At 38.5% G+C, this 20,025-nt stretch overlaps 1 protein-coding gene across 7 annotated transcripts in view; it reads left to right on the top strand.

The window, feature by feature from the left end:
* KDM6A (lysine demethylase 6A) overlaps positions 1-20,025 on the top strand; it is a 208,524-nt gene that overhangs the window by 92,419 nt on the left and 96,080 nt on the right. For all 7 annotated transcript variants that reach the window (XM_081222345.1, XM_081222344.1, XM_081222350.1 and 4 more), the window contains exon 5: positions 18,762-18,820. In XM_081222345.1, coding sequence (XP_081078471.1) covers positions 18,762-18,820 — 59 coding nt within the window. The remainder of the gene's footprint in view (positions 1-18,761; positions 18,821-20,025) is intronic.

Here is a 20,025-nt window from a genome sequence, read left to right as displayed (position 1 = left end):
TCTCAGGGGTCTCTGAGGCTGTCCTCCATTCTTCTCATTCTTTTTGTGCTCTGTAGTAGTTATTTCCAGGTGACTTATCTGTTCTTCTTCCTCAGTTATTCTGCTACTGATCCCTTCTAGAGAATTTTTAATTTCATTTATTGTGCTGTTCATCATTGTTTGTTTGCTCTGTTCTTCTAGGTCCTTGTTAAATGTTTCCTGTATTTTCTCCATTCTCTTTCCAAGATTTTGGATCATCTTTACTATCATTACTCTGAATTGTTTTTCAGGTAGACTGCCTATTTCCTCTTCATTTGTTTAGTCAGTTGGGGTTTTACCTTGCTTCTTCATCTGCTGTGTGTTTTTCTGTCTTCTCATTTTGCTGAACTTACTGTGTTTGGGATCTCCTTTTCACAGGCTGCAGGTTCCTAGTTCCTGTTGTTTTTGGTGTCTGTCCCCGGTGGCTAAGGTTGGTTTAGTGGATTGTGTAGGCTTCCTGGTGCAGGGGACTAGTGCCTGTGTTCTGGTAGATGAGGCTGCATCTTGTCTTTCTGATGGGCAGTACCACGTCCAGTGGTGTGTTTTGGGGTGTCTGTGACCTTACTTTGATTTTAGGCAGCCTCTCTGCTAATGGTTGGGTTGTGTTCCTGTCTTGCTAGTTGTTTGGCATAGGGTGTCCAGCACTGTAGCTTGCTGGTCATTGAGTGGAGCTGGGTCTTAGCGTTGAGATGGAGATCTCTGGGAGAGGTTTCACCATTCGATATTATGTGGAGCCGGGAGGTCTGTGGTGGACCAATGTCCTGAACTCGGCTCTCCCACCTCAGAGGCACAGGCCTGACACCCGGCTGGAGCACCAAGACCTTGTCAGCCACATGGCCCAGAAGAAAAGGGAGAGAAAAAAAAGAAAGAAAGAACGAATGAAAGAAAGAAAGAATGAAAGAATGAAAGAAAGAAAGAAAAAGAGAGAGAGAGAAAGAGAGAGAAGGAGGGAGGGAAGGAGGGAGGAAAATTATTAAAAGTAAAAAAATTAAAAAGTAATAAAAACGAAAGAACAGAGCAGCCGAACCAAAAAACAAATCCACCAATGATAGCAGGCGCTAAAAAGTATAGTAAAAAAAAATAAAAAGAAAAACGGACAGACAGAACCCTAGGACAGATGGTAAAAGCAAAGCTATACAGACAAAGTCACAGAAAGAAACATGCACATACACACTAACAAAAAGAAAGGAAAAAGAAAAATATATATAAAAGGAAGAGAGCAACCAAATCAATAAACAAATATTCCAATGACAATAAACTCTAAATACTAAACTAAGATAAACATAAAACCAGAAGCAAGTTAGATGCAGAAAGCAAACCCCAAGTCTACAGTTGCTCCTAAAGTCCAGCTCCTCAATTTGGGATGATTTGTTGTCTATTCAGGTATTCCACAGATGCAGGGTACATCACGTTGATTGTGGAGATTTAATCCACTGCTCCTGAGGCTGCTGGGAGAAATTTCCCTTTCTCTTCTTTGTTTGCACAGCTCCTGGGGCTCAGCTTTGGATTTGGCCCCGCCTCTATGTGTAGGTTGCCTGAGGGCGTCTGTGCTTCACTCAGACAGGACGGGGTTAAAGTAGCAGCTGATTAGGGGGCTGTGGCTCACTCAGGCCGGGGGGAGGGAAGGGTACCGAATGCGGGTCGAGCCTGCGGTGGCAGAGGCCAGAGTGACATTGCAGCAGCCTGAGGTGTGGCATTTGTTCTCCTCGGGAAGTTGTCCCTGGATCACAGGACCCTGGCAGTGGTGGGCTGCACAGGCTCCCGGGAGGGGAGGTGTGGATAGTAACCTGTGCTTGCACACAGGCTTATTGGTGGGTGCAGCAGGTGCCTTACCGTTTATTGCCCGTCTCTGGGGTCTGCGCTGATAGCTGTGGCTCACGCCTGTCTCTGGAGCTCATTTAGGCAGTGCTCTGAATCCCCTCTCCTTTTGCACCCTGAAACATTGGTCTCTTGCCTCTTAGGCAGGTCCAGAGTTTTTCCAGGACTCCCTTCCGGCTAGCTGTGCTACACTAGCCCGCTTCCGGCAGTGTTGATGCAGCCAACCCCAGTCGTCTCCCTGGCATCTGACCTCTGAAGCCTGAGCCTCAGCTCCTAGCCCCTGCCCGTCCCGGCCGGTGAGCTGACAAGCCTCTTGGGCTGGTGAGTGCTGGTCAGCACTGAATCTGTTCGGGAATCGCTCCGCTTTGCCCTCCGCACCCCTGTTGCTGCGCTCTCTTCTGTGGCTCCGAAGCGCCGCCCCCCCACCAGTGAAGGGGCTTCCTAGTGTGTGGAAACTTTTCCTCCTTCACAGCTCCCTCCCAGAGGTGCAGGTCCTGTCCCTATTCTTTTGTCTCTGTTTTTTCTTTCGCCCTACCCAGGTACGTGGGGAGTTTCTTGCCTTTTGGGAAGTGTGAGGTCTTCTGCCAGCATTCAGTAGGTATTCTATAGGAGTTGTTCCACATGAAGTTGTATTTCTGATGTATTTGTCGGGAGGAAAGTGATATCCGTGTCTTACTCCTCTGCCATCTTGAAGGTCTCCTGTATGTCTATTTTAAAGCCAGTAGCATACTGTTTTGCTACTTTAGTCTTGAAATCAAGCAGTGTATGTTTTCTGTGTTCTTTTTCAAAATTTTGTTTTTTTCTAGGTCGTTTGCTTTTCTATATACAGTTTAGAAGCAATTTGCCAATTTCTCCTGCTAGGATTTTGATTGGGACTGCATTGTATGCATTGACCAATTTGGGGAGAATATCTCTTTTTAAAAATAATGCATTTGTTTGTCCACAAACATGGTATATCTCACCATTTATTTAGGTCTTCTTTAATTTTCTTCAGCAGTGTTTTATTGTTTCCATCGCACATTTTTTCTCGTTAAGTTTATCTCTATTTTACTCTTTGATGCTATTGTGATTGGAGTCATTGTAAAATTTTATTTCCAATTATTGTTGCTATTGTATAGGAGCACAAAAGGTTATTGTACATTTACCTAGCATCCTGCTATCTTGATAAATTATTAGGTCTGGTAGCTTTGCTCTAGATTTCAGAGGATTTTCTATGTACATTATCATGCTGCTTGCAGATAAATACAATTTTTCTTTTCTAACCTTTGGTTACTACTTAATCTTTTTCTTGCCTTGTTGGATTGGCAAGGACCTCTAGTATAGCGTTGAATAGAAGGGAACATCCTTGCGTTGTTCCTTATATTGGGGAAAACGTTCAGTTTTCACCATTGAATACGATGCTAGCTATAGAGTTTTTATAGATTTAGATTGAAGAAGTTTCCTTCTGTTACTAGTTTTACTTTGAGATTTCTTTTTTGTTGTTGTTCCTGTTTTCATTTATAATGAATAGGTATGGAACTTGTCAAATAATTATTCCTTCCTGTATTGAGAGTCTGTGGATTTTCTTTTTTCATGTGTTATAGTTAGGTACATTGCTTGATTTTTTTTTTTTAAAGCTATTCCTTGGATAAACCCCTGTTAGATCTGTTGTCATTTTTATATGTTGTTGGCTTCATTGTATTAATAATTTGTTGAGCATTTTTGCATCTTTGTTCATAAATGATATTACTCTGTAATTTTCTTCTTACAACTTTTGTCTGATTCTTTCCCTCAGGATAACTGGCCTCATAAAAAGAGTGGGGAATTGTTCTCTCCTCTCTGTTTCTGAGTGTATGTGTAGGGTTGGTATTATTTCTTCTTCCAGTGTTGAGTAGAACTTATCAGTAAAGTCAGCTGGGCCTAGAGTTTCTTTGTGAATAGTTTTTAACTACAATTTGAATTCCTCTAATATGTACAGGGCTATTCAGGTTTTCTGTTACTTCTTGTTTCAGTTTTGTTTTGTCTTTCAAGGAGTTTTGTCTCTTTCATAAAATTTCACATTTACTATTTTTTTCTGTCATAACCCTAATTTCCTTTAAAGAACTATAGAATCTGTATATTCTCTTTCATTCCTGATATTGGTAATTTGGTCTTCTCTTTTTTTCTTGGTCAGCCTGGCTGGATGGTTACCAATTTTATTGATGTTTGCAAAAAATCAAATTTTTGTTTTGTAGTTTTTTTCTTCAATATTGTTTTCCTGTTTTACATTTCATCCAATCCCATTTCATTGATTCCTGATTGTCTTTATTATTTGCTTCTGCTTACTCTGTGTTTAATTTTCTTATTTCCTAAGATAGAAGCTCAGATCATTGATTTTCTACCTTTTTTCTCTAATCCAAGTGTTTAAAAGTATGCATTTTTCTTAGTATTGCTATAGCTGTATCTCACAAATTTTATATTTTTAATTTTCATTATCATTCATTTGAAAGCATTTTCTACTTTCACTTGCACTTTCTTACCCATGGTTATTTATATATATATTGTATAATTTCAAAATACTTGGGTTATTTTAGATATCTCATAGTTAGTAATTTTTGTTTCATTTATATAACATACTCTATGATTTCATTCTTTCAAAATGTATTGAGACTTTATTGGGTCAACACTTGAAAACAAGCACATGGTTTGCATTTGTTGGTTGTTGGTTGTATTGTGGTATAAATAACAGTTAAAGATAGTTGAAGGTATTTTTCTTAAACAATTTTTTTTGTCCTTGTCATTTGTTGACAGGTTATTATCTCTTCCTGTGATGGTAGAATTGTCTTTCTTAATTTTGCCCTTTTGTTCTTTAATATATTTTGAAGCTCTCTTATTAGGTACACACACATTTGTGATTGTTATTTTTACCTGATGAACTGACCCTTTTGTCATAAAGAAATACTGTTTTTTACCTTTAGTAATTCCTTTTGTTTTGACGTGTGTTTTATCTGATTATAATTTAGCTATATTTCCTTTCTTCTTAGGCTTGTTATTTCTGTGAGATATCCTTTTCTTTTCTTTCTTTTTTTTTTTTTGCGGTACGTGGGCCTGTCACTGTTGTGGCCTCTCCCGTTGCGGAGCACAGGCTCCGGACGTGCGGGCTCAGTGGCCATGGCTCACGGGCCTAGCCGCTCTGCGGCATGTGGGATCCTCCCGGACTGGGGCGCACGAACCCATGTCCCCTGCATCGGTAAGCAGACTCTCAACCACTGTGCCACCAGGGAAGCCCGAGATACCCTTTTCTTTTCAACCTTTTGGCATCTTTATATTCATAATACTTTTATAGATAGCTTGTTAAATGGGTCTTGCTTTTTTATCCAATCTGAAAATCTCTGGTTTTTACTTCAGCTGTTTATTCACTGACAGTTAATGAAATCATTGGTATGATTGGGTTTGTGTCTTTCATTTGATCTTTCCTTTTATGTTTATTCCCTTAATTTCTTGGTCTTATGTTCTCTGTACCACTCCCCCCTTTATATTTCAATCTGTTTTACAATTTTACTTTACTTTTCCTATTGGCCTTTTCACCTATTCTTCTTTTCATTATTTGTTCAGTGGTGACTCTAGGGATTATAGTATAAACCCTTTAATTTTTCACAGTCAAGTCTCAGTTAGTATTATACCAATTCACATAAAATGTAGAAAGTTTGCAGTTATATAGGTCCACATCTTACCCACTCATGTCCTTTACGTAATAGCTGTTACGTGTATTAGATCTACGCAAGGTGATGTTATTTTGCTTTGATCCCCTTCAACAAGTATAACAAAACCTAAACTCATTCATGAGTCAGGAAAGTTTAAAAATTGCTGTTATGGTTTATGGTATAAAGTAGGAAGGTAGGAATAAAAAATTGTATGTACACTGTTAATGCTGCTATGTATTTCATTATATAAGTAGAAGACTGTAAGGAGATATGTTAAAATATGAAGAAGTGCTGGTGCTTCCTGATGATTTTTATTATGTGTACTTTACTAAACAATTTCTGTATATATTCATTTATGATTGTGAACTTTTAAATAAATAGAACTGACTTTTTTCTTCTTTTTTCCCCACTTGTATTTAAGAAAAGAAAGAAAAGGTTTGAGTTAATGGTAGTATGCTTGTCTAAAAGAACCATTGATTAAATGTTGTGGAAAGATGGAGAGCAACCTTTTTCACTATAAAATATAATTTGCCTGTTAATTGTGCATTATGTGTAATTTTGGGGGGTATATTCATTAAAATATTTGTGGGTAAGTTCTTCTGATTAACAAAACCCCTTTAAATTAGTTCATCAACTTAAAAAAAATCCTGCTTTTACAATGGCTTTGAGAGAATTGGGTTAAAATTTAATTTGGGACACTGAAAAAATATTGAAGAATAAATTTACATATATCTTTGTATGTGTATATAAAATATCATGGGGCTTTATAATACTACTGCTGAAAAAGATTGAGTGTTTCAGGAACTCAAAGCTTATAGAGATTACTTTGCATGTGTTTTTGGTATGCTAATTATAAACAATTCTTGTCCTTAAAGTACATTCACCAAAAAGGTCTATTTTAGTCCTTGATTCAATACATGTTAGAAAATTGTAATGCTGCATTTCTTACCAGCTCTGAAAATTGTGCTGGCCTTCTTTCCCAATTGGGGCTGAGTAGTAAGGTTTTCTTTTTTCCATTTAGCTACCATACGGTTTTATTTTTTTGTTAATGTAGTACTGATGTGGGATTAGGGATTAATGTTGGGTAGGGGAGAGATTTTGGGGAGAGAATTGTTATAATGGAAAAACTCACGGTTTTCCCAGTTCAGACTCATGTTTTGAGTTTAAAAATACATTGAGTATTTAAATATATCAATATTGAAGTGCTTTATAACGTGAAAATATTTAGAACTTTAAGGAAGGCAGAACTGTAATTAATATCTCAACAAGTTTAAAGCTTAAATTAACCTGGAAAAAAACCAAAACCAAAACAAAACTTTTGCCCAGAAAGGCAGAGACCAAGAGAGTGAGATCTCTTTTAAAGAATATATAGGGAAAGTTAAAAAGCAGTATATTTGAGAATAAGGATGTCAACTGAAGAAAACAAAAATACACAACCTGAAAGTTGAGAATTATGTTTAATTCAGGGACCTTACTGAGGACTATAACCTGGGAAACAGCCTCTCATATAGCTCAGAGGAACTGTTCCAAAGAGGTAAGAGAAAAGCCAGGATATATAAGAGTTTTTGCTGGGGGAAAAAAAATAAATAAATGTAGTCAAACATAATGATTTCAGTGCTTTTCTGTGTATGGGAAGATGCAAGAGTCTGGGCTCATTGAAATTATTTCTTTGATATGCATCTTGACTATCAAGGGCCAGTATCCTGGTTTTTCTCCATCCTGAATTCACTTGAAGGTGCACCTTGGTGAGTGTGTGTGTGTGGGGGGGTGGGGGGATGGGGGAGCAGCAGCTGATGGCTTGATGGTTGGCAACATTCCTTGTTTACTGGAATGACAGGTAACATCTTTTTGTCCACAAGGGTTAGATTCTTTAGAAGTTTTACAATTTTACAAGCAGACCACATCCTAGAAATCATTATGTAATTTCTTTTACTTTATGGACTAGACTGCATTCAGGTCTGCACAAATTGGTGGATGAACTAGTGGAAACTGCACTCATCTTCTGACCTATCCATGACTTCTGTTACACTATTTATGTCGGTCACTAACTGGCTTTTACTGTCATTGACAAGGGCTTTGTTGGCAATACAGGGATAAGTAAGATAGTTCTGCTCTCAAGTTGCCCATGTTCTTGGTGAGGGAGGCACAAACAAGCATAAGTTTTTGGAAGTGATATATTAGAGGTGTTCAGGAGTGAGGTAGAAGTACATCTCTTTGTGTAAGGGGTATGGGAAAGTCTGAGTGGGAATTAGAGAAACTCCACAGAACAGTTGAGAGTAGAGGGAAGGATTAATGGGAGTTTTCCAGGTAGGAGACGTGGAAAGGCTTTTAAAGAAGAGAACTGAGTCAGCCAGCACATGAAAGAAAGTACAGTAGGTGTTTAGGGAACTCTCCCAAGTTCTTGGTCTAGAGCAGAGGTCCAAATACTTTTTCAAAAGGGTGAAAAAGTAAATATTTTAGGCCTTGTGGGCCAAGAGACAAAATTATCTATTATGTAGGTACTTAGCTAATCATTTACAGTGTAACCATCATAAAATATAAGAATAATTTTTTAGCTCCTGGGCCTTGAAGAAAAAATTTTGACTGGCCATAGTTTGTGGACCCCTGTTTTAGACCCTGGGGTAATTGTTGGAGGCCTCAAAGTGGGGAAAAGGAAGGCAAGGGCCAGATAGATGGTTAAGTGGGTTTGCAACAGTTAGCACAGATCTGGAGTCTTAGATTTGTCTTAATATTTGTTCAATATCTAGTCCAATTCTGTAGTGCTGGAAATCAGAGCCATAAAGTTAAATAAATAAAACACAATGGCTTCCAGGGATTGATTGGAATTGTATTAACTTTGTACAGTTTAAAAAGAAAAACTGTCATTGTCTTTCATTACCGTCTTTCTCAATAAAGTTTTATGGTATTTCCATATAAAGTTCTTGTGCATATTATAAAATAATGTATTTTAGATCTTTTAGTTTTATTGCTGTTATAAATGTCATTTTAATTTCATTTTTATCTCTTTGCTGGTATATAGAACTACAGTTGGCTTTTATATGCTAAGTTAAATTTACTGAGAACTCCACTAACTTTTACTAACTTGGCTAATTTGACTATGTTACTTTGGATTTTCTATATAGACTATCCTACCTTTGTAATTAATGGTAACTTTGTTTCTTCACTTTTAATTTTTGTGATCTTTGCTCCTGCTACTGCAATAACTAGGATGACAGCACAGTATGGATTGAAAGAGGTGGTATAGTACATTTGTCTTATTTCCCTGCTTAAAGGGAACGTTTTACCATTAAACATGATTAAGTTCTTTCTTTGTAAATAGCAAACTAAGAATAGAAAGGAGCTTCTTTACTCTAATGACAACCAACTTTTAATATTTTCAATTTAAAAGTCAGCATTTTTCTTTTGTATGCAAATACTTTTCCTGCATCCATTGAGGTAATTGTATTTTTTTTCTCCTTAAATCAATCTTGTATTTCTGAAGTAAGTTCAAATTGACAATAAATTTTTATCCTTGTTAGTTATTTCTGGATTGGGGTTGCTAATATGTAGCATCTTTGCATCCTTGTTCATAATTGAAATTGGTCTATATTTTTTCTTTCTTGAGTTTTCTTTATCTGATGCTTTGGAGTTGGTTCTACATTCCAAGGAGCTGGTCAGAGGAAGAGGAAGCAGAGGGCAACAACCCTTTTCTTTAAGGCAGGGGTCCCCAACCCCTGGGCCACGTGGTCCCAGTCCGGTTGTAGCCTGTTAGGAACTGGGCCGCACAGCAGGAGGTGAGCGGCGGGTGAGCGAGCGAAGTTTCATCTGTATTTATGGCCACTCCCCATCACTCACATTACTGCCTGAGCTCCGCCTCCTGTCAGATCAGCCGCAGCATTAGATTCTCAGAGGAGCCCGAACTCTACAGTTAACTGCGTATGTGAGGGATCTAGGTTTCACGCCCCTTGTGAGAATCTAATGCCTGATGATCTGAGGTGGAGCTCAGGTGGTGCTGCTAGCGCTGGGGAGCGGCTGCAAATACAGATTATCATTAGCAGAGAGGTTTGACTGCACAGAGACCATAATAAATCAATTGCTTGCAGACTCATATCAAAGCCCTATCAGTGAGTGACAAGTGAAAACAAGCTCAGGGCTCCCACTGATTCTGCATTATGGGGAGTTGTATAATTATTTCATTATATATTACAGTGTAATAGTAATAGAAATGAAGTGCACAATAAATGTAATGCACTTGAATCATCCCGAAACCATCTCCCCCGCCGGCCCCCAGTCTGTGGAAAAATTGTCTTCCACGAAACTGGTCCCTGGTGCCAAAGAGGTTGGGGACTGTGGCTTTAAGGGAATCATGAGATTATACACATCTCACTGACGAGAATTTAGTCATTTGAGAACTCTTAGCTGCAACAGAGGCTGAGAAATGTCTTTATTTCGTCTTATAGTGTTAATAGGCTAGAAAACAGTAAGAGAAGATACACGTTGTTGCAAAATAGACTGTACTACTAATAGAAATTAATTCATGTTATTGGTAAATAAGGGAATTATGTTGTATGATGTGAAAGTCTTACTGTTTCATTTAAATTTTTTTCTGGATAATGGGGAGTATAATTATAAACTTAAGTAGGAAAGGGAAAAGTTCTCTCAGCTTGACTGCAGCACTGGTAGCAGGAGTTCTGTAGTCTAGATTTTAAGAAAATTAAACATGAGTACCTTCATCCAGGGCTCTTCCTCAGAAAGGCACGTTCCCAGTTTTGTACAGCTTTCTGCTATTTTCATTGTCTCAGCACCTTCCAGCTCTGCTCTAATTAAAGGATTGCCAGAATTGCAACTTCATTGTTTTGTTCATTTTTGATATGGACCATGGCAACCTATCATCATGCTGAGCTTCTTGCTTGAGTGGTTCAGGCTGTCCCAGGTACTAGTTACTACTTTTGAAATCCTCTGGTTATAATGTTGCATAGGTCTTGAGCAGTCTTGGCCACAACTCTCTTTTATTTCTAAATCCTCTTGTTTTTAATGTGTAATTTTTTTTTTTTTTTTTTTTTTTTACAGCATGTGAGACTTCCCAAGAATTTTATCTGTCATACTGTATCCATTGAGCAATTACCCTGTGCTAGATAGTTTTCTTGTTGGTGGTAGATACATTACCTCCTTTACTTCTCACAAAAATCCCAAGTGCCAGGTTATTATTTTAAGTATTTTACATGTATGATCTTAATTCCTCAAAGCAACCCTATGAAATTGAGACTCGGTTAACTTGTTTTGTGAGTCGATAGTAAGTGACAAGCCAAGTCTGATGGCCTCTGTAGCCTGATTTCATGATCGCTATGCAATACTATGCATAGATTTTGGAAGCAGAACTACTTCTTACTCTCTTTTTTTAAAAAGGATTTTATTGGAGTATAGTTGATTTACAATGTTGTATTAGTTTCATGGAAGCAGAACTTCTGCTCTAATGCTATAACTTTGGATCTGATCGATGTAATGAGCTTTGACAACCTCTTTTGCTATATTATTGTAACTAGGAGAAACTCTTATAAGTGTCCAAAAGGTAGTTTGGATTGTATTAAGGGAGTGATTCTGTATAAATTGAATCAGCACAGTGTTAAATTCTTTGATAAAAATGTCTAATAGGTTATTTAAGGCTGTAAGAGATTGATTTATTAGCAGTAAACCTTTCCTCAATGACTTATATATGCTAGTTACTTTGCCATAGGGATCAAAAGATGACTTGAGCTCTATCTCTACCTTTTTACAAGCTCGTATTCTAGTAGAGGAGATGAAGGGCATATCTGTAATAGACATGAATATTCATTTGGAAACTTGCTTCAGAAAAACCTAACTCTGCACTTGGGAATGTGTCAGGTAATACTTGTGGAAAGAAGAGATGAGTGATGTGTTAAAGGATAGATAGGAATTTTATTTATTTATTTATTTGGTTGGTTGGTTGCGCCGGGTCTTAGTTGTGGCAGGTGGGCTCCTTAGTTGCGCCATGCATGTAGGATCTAGTTCCCTGACCAGGGATCGAACCTGGGCCCTCTGCATTGGGAGCACGGAGTCTTAACCACTGCACCACAAGGGAAGTCCCAAGGATGGCTAGGAATTTGCTAGATTGAGAAATGAGTTGAAGGAAAGATGGCATTGGCTTTTTCAGCAGAGGAAGCAAACATGTTTAAAATCATGGAAATGTATAAGAGCATATTTTATTCATAGGCCTGCATGTCATTTGTCCTGACTGGAGCGGTGGCTGTGAGATTGGGAAAGTTGAGCAAGAGTCATATAACCAAGACCCTTATTTATAGTCAGGCTAGGTCGTAGGTAATCTTCAGGGGAGTTTAAAATAGAGAAAGTGTCATGGTTGAGTTTTTCACAAGTTCACTGGCAATGGTGTGGAAGGTATATTGAAAGGGGGGATGTGGAAGGGGAGGCGAAGGTTTGGGAGCTGAGTTAGGAAGCTATTGAAACAGGCCAGGTAGACAAAGTCAAGGTCCTAAATTACCTAGAGAAAGGCAGTAGGAATGGAGAAGGGGATAGATTCAAAGGCTTTTTGATTGTAAAATGAGCTTTGTGAATAGAATGAATTTGGCTTATTGGTGGGGAAGAGAAGAAAAGTAGGATTACTTTTTGGATTGGTTAACTGGTGAGATTGCTACCACTATCTAAAATCTTCAGTACCATTAGAGCATCAGACTCTCCTCTGCGGTGTAAGATACATGGGATTTCAGGTATTTGTAGTATATTCAACAGGTGGAGAGTACCCAGAAGGCATTTGGAAATTCATTTCTGGAGTTCTGGAATGCCTTCATACTATTACATTTTTCTAATAGTCTGGCTTGATTTTATTTCTTAATGATATCTCTGCATAAAAAATTGTCTTCAAATGTGAGTACTGGATGTTTGGAGGCACTACAATCAGATTGCTATTCTACCCAAATATTGGCAATAGTATAACAATATCTTGATAATCACATCATTTAGTCAGTTTTGTCTAATAAAATTTTTTTTAAAGCTTGAATATTTTACTAATATTCTCTTTTGTTAAAAGGCTGACCCTTTCTTTGGGAAACAGCTACCCTCTTACTGCTGCATGCTTGTAGGATACTGGGTCTAAACTTCCCTTAAAAAACCCAAACCATGCTAGATAGGAAATTGCCGTGTCTTCAAAGGGGGGGAGGGGCGGGGCAGTGTTCTGATCTTAAACTTACTGGCACTCTACTGCTGTCTTTAAAGCTTGTTTTCTTTCAAAATCATGATATGTCCATGATGGCCATTCTAGTCCCTGCCCAGTCTGATTTTCATACAGGGTTGGTGCTTGTCACTGTTGGGAGGAAATGCTTTTTCCCTCTTGTAGTTTGGGTGCAGTGGTTGGGAGCCTGCAAATTAACTGACAATAGACAGATTAACAGGAGAAAAGACAAAGTGTGTTTACACATGCATGCTGGAGTTGCCCTCTAATGAGTAAACCCCTCAATAGCCAGAGATAAAGGTTTATATATAAACCTAACAACAGTCTCAGGGTTTTGGGCTTCTCTGAGAAAGTAGGGAAGGTTCTATTGGAGTTTTTGATGCTGATGGGCAGCTGAATTCACACTTCTCAATGCTAAGGGTCAGTATTTTCCCAGTTAGTAAACTCCCTTGGAAGGGGGTGGGTGGGGAGGGGTCATTGGCAGCTGTATTTTCAGGATGCTCTGCCTAAGTTTAGATAATGATTGTTTCTGTGGCTTTTGATTGTTCAGATGTTTTCAGTTTAAAGTAATTTTCATACCATTTTGGTTGGCTATTAATACCTTCATCACTCTGGTGACCATGACATACTAACAGGAAGTGGAAGAAGAAAAAAGGAAACCTTTATGCAAAGAAAGCAAAAGCTTTCCCAGAAACCCCATGGTAGAAATCTCACTGGCTAGAACTGTTATGTCACCAACGTTTTCTCACTGGAAGTAGCTGGGAAAAAGGGGGGTTGATAACAGTGCCTTCTATGGGATTTCATAGACAGATTTAAGAAAATTTGGCAGTAAGAGGGTCTGATATGAGGTTGCCAACCTTTTATTTCATCTGTGGTGTTCTAAGGCTCACACTGTTTTTGTATAGTTTAATTTGCCATTCTTGTTTTCCAGTCTACTTTTACATATATATGTTCATGAAAATAGAAGCAGAACCCTCAGTGCCCTTTCCTTCAATTTGGAAATAGTCTGAGAAACCAGGAACAGCTGGAAAGAACAAAGCTTATAGTGTCCTCCAGAGGACTGTACAGTGCTCCCCTCTCACATCTGGGGTTGTACAGCCTGGAGCTCTGATTACAGAGCATAGGGCATCCAGGAGTTTCTTTAAGAACTATGTTGGGGATCAGTGAAAACACCTTCATGGGACTCTCTGGCATTAGTGAACTGCTAACTTAATGAACCACACCCTGCCTTCAATATAAATTGATTGTAATCTTATTAAGTTATAATTTCTTAATTTGGGATTATGATGGGTACTGTGATGCAGTCTAGGTCAGAGGTTGGCAAATTTCTTTTGTAAAGGGCCACATAGTAACTGTTTTAGATTTTGTAAGCTAGATAGTCTCTGTGTTGCAACTGTTCAGCTCTTCTCTTGGAACTGGAAGCAGCTATATAGACAATAAGTAAATGAGTGGGGGTAGCTATGTTTCAGTACAACTTTATAAAAATAGGTGGCTGGCTGGATTTGGCCCATGTGCCAGTTTGATGACACCTAATATATACTCTAACCTCTAAGGATTTGGACTGAAGCAGGAGTATGTTTTATAAATAATACACTTCCCAGAAAGTTACTCCCCTAACTTCTCACAGTGGATTGAAGAATGACTACATCACATTTAAACTCATTTTCATATCAGTGCCTTTGCTTGGGTCATCCTTCTGCATAGACCCGTGTTTCTCAATGGGGATGCTGTTGGCATTTTTGGTGAGATTGTACATTGGGAGGGAACACGTCTTTATCAGGGCACATAGCCATTCACACCCCCAGGTCATTATTTCCAAAAATGTGTGGATTAGAACCCCTGGCTGAGATGGCTTATTTTTCCTTCTGCTTTCCCAGCAATACCCAAGTTCTACCTCTTTTCCTAGTCCTTATTATACTTCATTAACTCTTAAATGGTTGCAGCTAGGAATATATTATTATGCACTTAATTTCATAATCATTTGTCCTTAGATTGTAAATTCATTGAGGATAGGAATTTTTGTCTTTTTTGCTTACTACTTTCTTCCCAGTGCTGATAACTCTGTTATGACTCATAGTCGGTGCTCAGTAAGTGTTTAAATTACATCGTTTACTGTTATGACTCATAGTAGGTGCTCAGTAAGTGTTTAAATTACATCGTTTACTGTTACGGAAAAATGAGACTTACCTCCTTGGTGAGATTTATAAGCTCCTGATTAATAGGGACCATCCCTCATACTAATTCTGTGTCACCCAGGAAACTGAACTTAATACTGAGCTTAAATACTGGGTGGTTCAATTTACTAAACCTGTGGGCATCTGCTATGTGGAAGGCACTGTGTATACTAGGTAATATACACAGATGATTAGCACTCCTGCTTTCGTTGCATTTTTGTCTGATTGGATGGAATTTAGTCAATACACAAATAGCAAAAATATGTTATCAATAGTTAAGAGTGAGCTCTGGAGGCAGACCTAGATTCAGTTCCTATGTCTGCAACTGTCTCTTTGAGCAAGTTGCTTAATATCTCTTCATTCTTTAAATTTCTGCCACCTCAAAGGGTTGTTAGTACCTTTTAAAAGAAATGATGTTAGCATTTTGCATAAAATTAAGTTCTTACTATTATACCATAATGTCACACGCTAGAGACATTATGTTAAGGCCAAATTTAGAGGTTGGAAAGATTACCTCTGGTTTGAGGTGGGAGATGTGGCAAAGCTTCATAGGGAAGATGGCATTTAAATGGATCTAGATGGATTGATAAAATTTATACAGTGGCAGGGATGGGGATAAGATTTCCTAGAGGGGGAAGGATAAGCTATGAACAAAAGAAGTTGAGAGAATGCAGGATGTGTACTGAAAGCAGAAATGTCCCTCAGTAGACTCATATTTCCACCACACCTTACACTGCCTTCTCTGGGCAATTATCTAATTTGGTGAAAGATGCTGTCTATTGTTATTCAACCATGCTCTCCTCCCTCCATCTCCCCCACCTAGGGAGACAGTTGTGTTTCAAATCTAAACTTTCTTGGGTAGAACATTTCATAACTCTGAATTTAACTACTCTTGTGTTCTGAACATCATCCACCCCCCCCCCCCAACACACACACACACACACACACACAGTAGTGTGCGGGGAAGTATATTTTAATCAGTTTGGCTTGTTCAACCCTTGAGTATTGTCCTCAATACCTAGTAAAAGTTCAGTTTATTTCAGGGATAGGGTGGGGTCGTAAGTGAATGATCCTGATTGAAGCCAGTTTCAACTAAATTTTAAAATTTTGAATATGAACTTTTGAAATGGATGTTGTCTGAGATCTTTGTGAATACCCTTGTAGCATGTAATTTTCTCATTCAGAAAATTGAGGGTATTGAGGATTGAATGAAATTTCCATATTTATTACATTTTAAGATCTACTTAAGAAACCTTTTTTCAGTGTTTCCAGAAGTGTGGTTAGAATTCAAAGGAAATGCACAATATAACCCTAAAACAAGTTTTAGTATTAAAAATAATAATTGCATACCAAAAAGTCACCCAGCTATTTATTACACTTTGGTCTTTAAACATCACTGATTCTTTTTCTCCAGTCATTGAATGACAGCAGTTGTGGGATAAGTACTGTAGTTCCCTCACACCTAGCGCAAAATGACTGAGGAATGTTCTTCACTGTCTCCTAGAAATCCCCAGCAGTATTAAGTCCCAGTTGCCCACAGCTGCATAGTCAGCCATGCTGCACCCTTTATTGGCTTCCTTCTCTTCCCTGCCTCACTTCTCTACTCCCTTACTGGTGTTTCCTAGGGTAACTTCCCAAATAAACCACGTATACTAAAACCTTTTGTCTCAGGGTGTACTTCTGGGGAAATACAACCTAAAATAATACAGTAAGAAACATTTTAGTAAGAGTTTGAAATTTTTTAAGTCTTAGAACATAAGTTCGGAGAACACATAGTAGGGACTCAACTGTTTACCCTTTTTGAAAAAAGGGAGTAGCTAGCTAGTTTCCCATATGGGGGCCAGAGGTCAGATTGAGTCTGGATAGGCATCTCTGTTTTGTACTGCAAAAGGAATCACTGATGTTCATAGCTCAAAATGTAAATGGCTAGGTGTCATTTTAGCATGTGGGTTTTTTTTTAATACTAAAATTTGTTCTACGTTTGTATTGTGCATTTACTTTGAATTCTAACTACCTTCCTGGCAACACTGAACATAAAATTAAATCCAGTTCAAGAAACAGAAAGAACTAGAGGAAGAATACAGAGATATAATAAGCAAGAGAGAATAGGATAGCATAGGCATTTTCTTATTCCTGAAAAATAGGTTTTTCTCTTAGATTACCCATAGAATTCTGCTGACAGATATTTTTTAATTGAATTATAGTTTATTATTCATTCATCCATTCATTTATTCATGGCTGAGTTGGGTCTTTGTTGCTGTGCGCGGGCTTTCTCTAGTTGCAGCGAGCAGGGGCTACTCTTTGTTGTGGTGTGCGAGCTTCTCATTGCGGTGGCTTCTCGTTGTGGAGCACGGGCTCTAGGCGCACGGGCTTCAGTAGTTGTGGCTCGTGGGCTCTAGAGCGCAGGCTGAGTAATTTTGGTGCACGGGCTTAGTTGCTCCGCGGCATGTGGGATCTTCCCGGACCAGGGATTGAACCCATGTCCCCTGCATTGGCAGGTGGATTCTTAACCACTGCGCCACCAGGGAAGCCCTAATTGAAGTATAGTTGAATTACAATGTTGCGTTAATTTTTGCTGTATGGCAGAGTGACTCAGTTAATGCATACACACACACATACATACATACATACGTACATACACATACTTTTTTATATTCCTTTCCATTATGGTTTATACCAGGACATTGAATATAGTTCCATGTGCTGTACAGTAGGACCTTGTTGTCCTTCCATTCTGTATGTAATAGTTTGCACCTACTAACCCCAAACTCCCAGTCCACCCCCAACCCCTGCAACCACAAGTCTGTTCTCTATGTCTGTGAGTCTGTTTCTGCTTTGTAGATAGGTTCATTTGTGTCATATTTTAGATTCCACATATAAGTGATGTTATATGGTGTTTGTCTTTCTCTTTCTGACTGACTTCACTTAGTATGATAATCTCTAGTTGAATCCATGTTGCTGCAAATGACATTATTTTTATGGCTGAGTAGTATTCCATTGTATATATGTACCACATCTTCTTTATCCTTTCATCTGTCAATGGACATTTAGGTTGTTTCCATGTCTTGACTATTGTGAATAGTGGTGCTATGAACATAGGGGTGCCTGTATTTTTTTGAATTATAGTTTTGTCTGGGTATATGCCCAGGAGTGGCATTGCTGGATCATATGGTATGGTAATTCTATTTTTAGTTTTCTGAGGAGCCTCCATACTGTTTTTCATAGTGACTGCACCAACTTAACATTCCCACCAACAGTGTAGGAAGGTTCCCTTCTCTCCACACCCTCCCCAGCATGTGTTATTTGTAGACTTTTTAATGATGGCCATTCTGACTGGCGTGAGGTGATACCTAATTGTAGTTTTGATTTGCATTTCGCTAATAATTAGCAACGTTGAGCATCTTTTCATGTGCCTATTGGCCATCTGTATGTGCTGACAGATTTTTTATTTCAGGGCAGGTTTGATTAAAAAGAAACCACAGAATCTGTCCAAGTTGATTGGATTCTGTGCCATCTGTTGACTCATCAGTTATTTTGGTGTTTTAAAAATACATTGTAGGGCTTCCCTGGTGGCGCAGTGGTTGAGAGTCCGCCTGCCGATGCAGGGGGCGGGGGTTCGTGCCCCGGTCCGGGAGGATCCCACATGCTGCGCAGTGGCCGGGCCCGTGAGCCATGGCTGCTGGGCCTGTGCGTCCGGAGCCTGTGCTCCACAATGGGAGAGGCCACAGCAGGGAGAGGCCTGCGTACCACAAAAAAAAAAAACAAAAAACATTGTGACTATATTGTAATGCAGGATAGATTTTTAATAACATAAAACATCCTGGATACCATATTTTATAGTATTAGTAACATACGTATTAGACATAAATGCTTTTCCTAAAAGTCTCTTTTTCCCTTTCTTTCCAGAATGCTGCCTTTTTATATGGTCTTGGTTTGGTCTACTTCCATTACAATGCATTTCAGTGGTAAGTTGACATAAAACTAATAACTCCAGTTGTTTCCAGTAAATAGCTTATTTTGTTTGTATTTTTCTGTGTGTTTGTGTGTGTGTGTAATAAATACAAAATATTTTAATATCACTAAGCCTACATTTTCCAATAATCTCCTGAAATTATTAGTTTGTTCCTTCAGGGATATTGACCTACCTTAGATTATTAGAAATATATGTGTTCCTAAAAGAATCTGGTATAAGATTCTGATTAAAGAAGACTTAGATTAGAAAACTTTTGGAATTTCTCAGTCACTTGTTATGGACTGGTGGTCCCCAGGTTATTTGAACTGGGGAATGACTCTACTCTCTCTTCTCAAGTTGGTAAATGGTCTGTGATGAGCAGTATTTCCTTTTCAGACTTTTAGATATACTGACTGCTCCTTCCCTTCCTCCTTCACCAAAAGACACACACACACACACACACACACACACACACACGAGTGTGCTAGTACTTTTCCAATTTCTAGTAACTAGGCACTAGATTATAAACTCTCAATTCTCTCTTCTATAAAATAGGAGTAATGGTACCACCTTCAGAGTCAGACATTAAATATGATAGAAATATATATACGATTTTATAAACGGTAAAGTATAGGTCCCTGTTACTGTGGCCTTTGCCCCCTTGTTGTCTTTCTGTTTACCAGACAAGACAGTAACATTCTCTAGTGGAAAGAACATAGTTGAAAGATTGGCATTCTGGTCTCAGCACTGCCACTTAGTTTGATGTGTTTCCTCATTTTGTGTGTGTGCGCACGTGTGTGTGTGTGTGTGTGTGTGTGTTAGGTACATTACAGTTTTGCCTTTTCTACTCTACAGAGTTTTGATGATCACATGAGATAATGTACATTTTGCAAACTGTAAAGCCCTATGTAGACATTTTTTTTGAAATATATTCGACTTTGTCAGAGTGCCTTCTATTCTCCATAATTTTAAGCTGAGTGAGTGCTGAGAAAGTCCAAAGGAGCATTTTGACCAAAGGTTATAACCCTGTCATATACCTGTTGCGCATCCTGGATATTTATTACAGAGCTTTTAAATATGCATTGGCAATGATTTGATATGGTTTCTCTAAAGATGAAACTTAAAACATGAATGACTTTTCCCAGATGCCTTTTCTTTCCCGTTTGCTTTTGGTCCTGTTGGGTTTTGATCATCTATGGAAGCACTGCATTGTTAGAG

This window comes from Mesoplodon bidens (assembly GCF_964165515.1).
Source record: "Mesoplodon bidens genome assembly, chromosome: X".
In the NCBI taxonomy this organism is placed as follows: Eukaryota; Metazoa; Chordata; class Mammalia; order Artiodactyla; family Ziphiidae; genus Mesoplodon; species Mesoplodon bidens.
Note: the sequence above shows the minus strand (reverse complement) of the source record. Positions and strands in the feature narration are given on the sequence as shown.